This window comes from Ascidia mentula, chromosome 5 (assembly GCF_947561715.1).
Source record: "Ascidia mentula chromosome 5, kaAscMent1.1, whole genome shotgun sequence".
Taxonomy (NCBI): domain Eukaryota; kingdom Metazoa; phylum Chordata; class Ascidiacea; order Phlebobranchia; family Ascidiidae; genus Ascidia; species Ascidia mentula.
The window spans coordinates 9,824,276-9,826,729 of record NC_138570.1 but is presented as its reverse complement, the minus strand read 5'-3'; the positions used below and the strand labels follow the sequence as shown (position 1 = coordinate 9,826,729).

The 2,454-nt window shown below is 42.5% G+C and overlaps 1 protein-coding gene across 1 annotated transcript; it reads right to left on the bottom strand.

Moving 5' to 3' along the window:
- Positions 1 to 167: 167 nt before the first annotated feature.
- On the bottom strand, positions 168 to 2,021 carry LOC145903304 (uncharacterized). Its single transcript, XM_082991382.1, has 2 exons — positions 1,597 to 2,021; positions 168 to 899 (listed from the first exon to the last, which is right to left on the bottom strand). Exons 1-2 carry the CDS (start codon positions 1,946 to 1,948, stop codon positions 484 to 486), a joined length of 768 nt encoding a protein of 255 aa, XP_082847508.1. The 5' UTR covers positions 1,949 to 2,021; the 3' UTR covers positions 168 to 483.
- Positions 2,022 to 2,454: the final 433 nt, after the last annotated feature.

The window sequence follows — 2,454 nt, the reverse complement described above, 5'->3', positions numbered from 1 at the left end:
TGTCCAAATGCTTCTCAAGCTCTTGGCGTTCATTGTAGTTTATTGATCTTATCTCAATTCTGATGTTTACGACTGTATAGCATTAGTTTGACCCTAGCAACGAGTTTCAAATGTTAGAAACATAACTTTTTCCCACCTGTCTAAAGCCTGGTAATAACAGATTATGCTTGAATATATATTTCTTACAAATTCAAAGGGGCATAGGCAAATGCTCTAGCAGATACGGTCAAAAAAAGTTGAAGACATTTCGGACATCAGCCACATAAACACTAAGCACCAACGAAACTGAATAAAAAAAAACGATAAAATAGAGAATAGATAAAGAGGCAAATGCAAGCTACGCGCCTTCAGCATTAGCGCTCAGTGCATGTTTCAAAAGTGGAACGGCACTTAATGATTGCATATTTTTTACTTCGATACTTTTAGTACAAGGTCCAGTACCTTTTTACGCCAGTCAAAATTTAATTACAAAAAACAGTAACGCTAACAGTCTTGTTCTGAGGTTTCGGAGACGCGCTCCTCGTACGCCGGTGGCGCAAAGTCATCCGTTTCCACTTGAACATCTTCGGACTTTTTCTCCGACTTCGCTTTAACAGCGTCTACGTAAGCAGGCGGGTGTTGGTAGCTTGTTCCTTCCATGGAAGGCACTGAGATTTCCTCCATTGGGATTACGCACCCAACCGTAGCCGAGTTACTACTTGTGCTTGAAGACAGAATGTCGTTGTATGCCGGAGGCGGATCCAGGACAAGACCACGGTTAAAATAACCATTTGAGTCCGCGAAGCCGGGCAAACCGAACCCTGCTTCATTAAGCTCTCTTTCGTTCATTCTTCCACGCCGCCCGCTTCGTTGTGGGCATCCCCAGCAGAACATGATACCGAAAACGGCCGAAATCAACCCTGTGAGGTGGGAAAAATATCTACATTTAGTCTGTATGCTGCGTAGTGCAAATAATTCAGGTCCCCATTGTTATCACGTACTCGTAATTGCTAAAGGCAAATACACTTGTGAATGAAAGTCAGAACAAATCGTGTCAATGTACTGTGTTTTTCAGCGATATAAAGTTGGTAATGCTAAAGTTTCAACAAAGATTTTTTTCCCTGCCTTACACCGAAACCCAATGACTCTACTTTGAGGAAGGCAGTGAGAGTAGCACAATGACTGGCATCACAATGCTCAGCTATTTGCTTTACATGATTAAATCTTTCCACACACTCTTTGTTAAAAAATGTTTCCCACGCAGGTATTTTTAGCAATCCGCGTAAAATATGTTCGGTTGAAAAATACATCCAATATCTATTGCCCATATTTTGGTTAAAATTCTTTTTCGAAATGAAAGCGAACACACTGTCCCCAATCTGTGTTAATATTATCTCAGACTAATTTCGTCTGCCTTCCTGTGGAAAGTAGAAAAGCCAAATATTTTTGTCCGAAAAATCGATCTCTTTTTCACCTATAGAAAGACATGGCGCGTGTTGCGTGTTTTTGACAATTCGCATTAAGGTTTATTTCGTTAAATAATTATTAACCCTTGGTTTATAACACATTGCATACATCAAGCTTAAGAATGCTGGTCTACCATCAAATCCCACTCACCAACGAAAAAGAAACAGAATCCTGGAACTGACAAGGCGCTGAGATTAGCGAGGTCGCCAAAGAAGTTGGTGTACATCCCCATTATGTAAACGAGTATAAGTCCTCCGCCGGCAGCTATACATACGATTCCACACGTGCAGCATGCCTTGGCAAGCTTCTCCTGGCTGTTGTTACAGCTTATTATCTTGCGGACTCGTGAACCCATGGACAACGATGACGTTCTGGTTCGTCTCCGGTGGTTATTTTCATCAGCATTGGTGTTACTGGTTTGCCTTGTGTTCACAGGCTCGCGATTTTCCCGATCGTCCGTTGTTGTCGGCACATTGCTGTTGTTGTTTTCGTTGGTATCCATGGTTTCGGGGAACAGCGTTGTTCAAATTTCACATCATATATGCCTAACCCACTGAGCGATACTGCACCTACATACGCCTGAGAAAGAATGACAAGGACTGTTACATCCATATTACTTTTCACGCCATCGTCTCTCGTCTGTTCTTGTACAATGCCTGCAGGCTGTTTGCATTTTCCACGAAGGCGACTCGCCACTTCGCCGCCCTGTGCATGCCAGTAGCACCAAAAGGAAGTGACCCAAATCGATTGTTTGGTTTAATTATGCAGAAGCATGCCAAGGCTTGTAGTAGTCCAGCGCAAAGCAACGTTTACCATCTGCCCTATCGACAACAGCTTGCGATAACTGAATGATACACCAAGCTATAATGATCGCTAAACATATGGCTGGCATCAAATAGCAACACTGCGCCTGTCTTCAATCAGCTGACAACCACCGTTTTAAATATAACCTCACGAACTGACAACAGATTGTGCCAATAAACAAAACTCTGAAAGCAAAGTTACTGG

What these genes read in the sequence shown, in the direction of transcription:
- LOC145903304 (XM_082991382.1), bottom strand. Translation starts at nt 1,948, where the DNA reads ATGGATACCAACGAAAACAACAACAGCAATGTGCCGACAACAACGGAC. An exon ending in ATTCTGTTTCTTTTTCGTTG is followed by an intron (nt 900 to 1,596) that starts GTGAGTGGGATT and finishes CCCACCTCACAG; the next exon opens with GGTTGATTTCGGCCGTTTTC.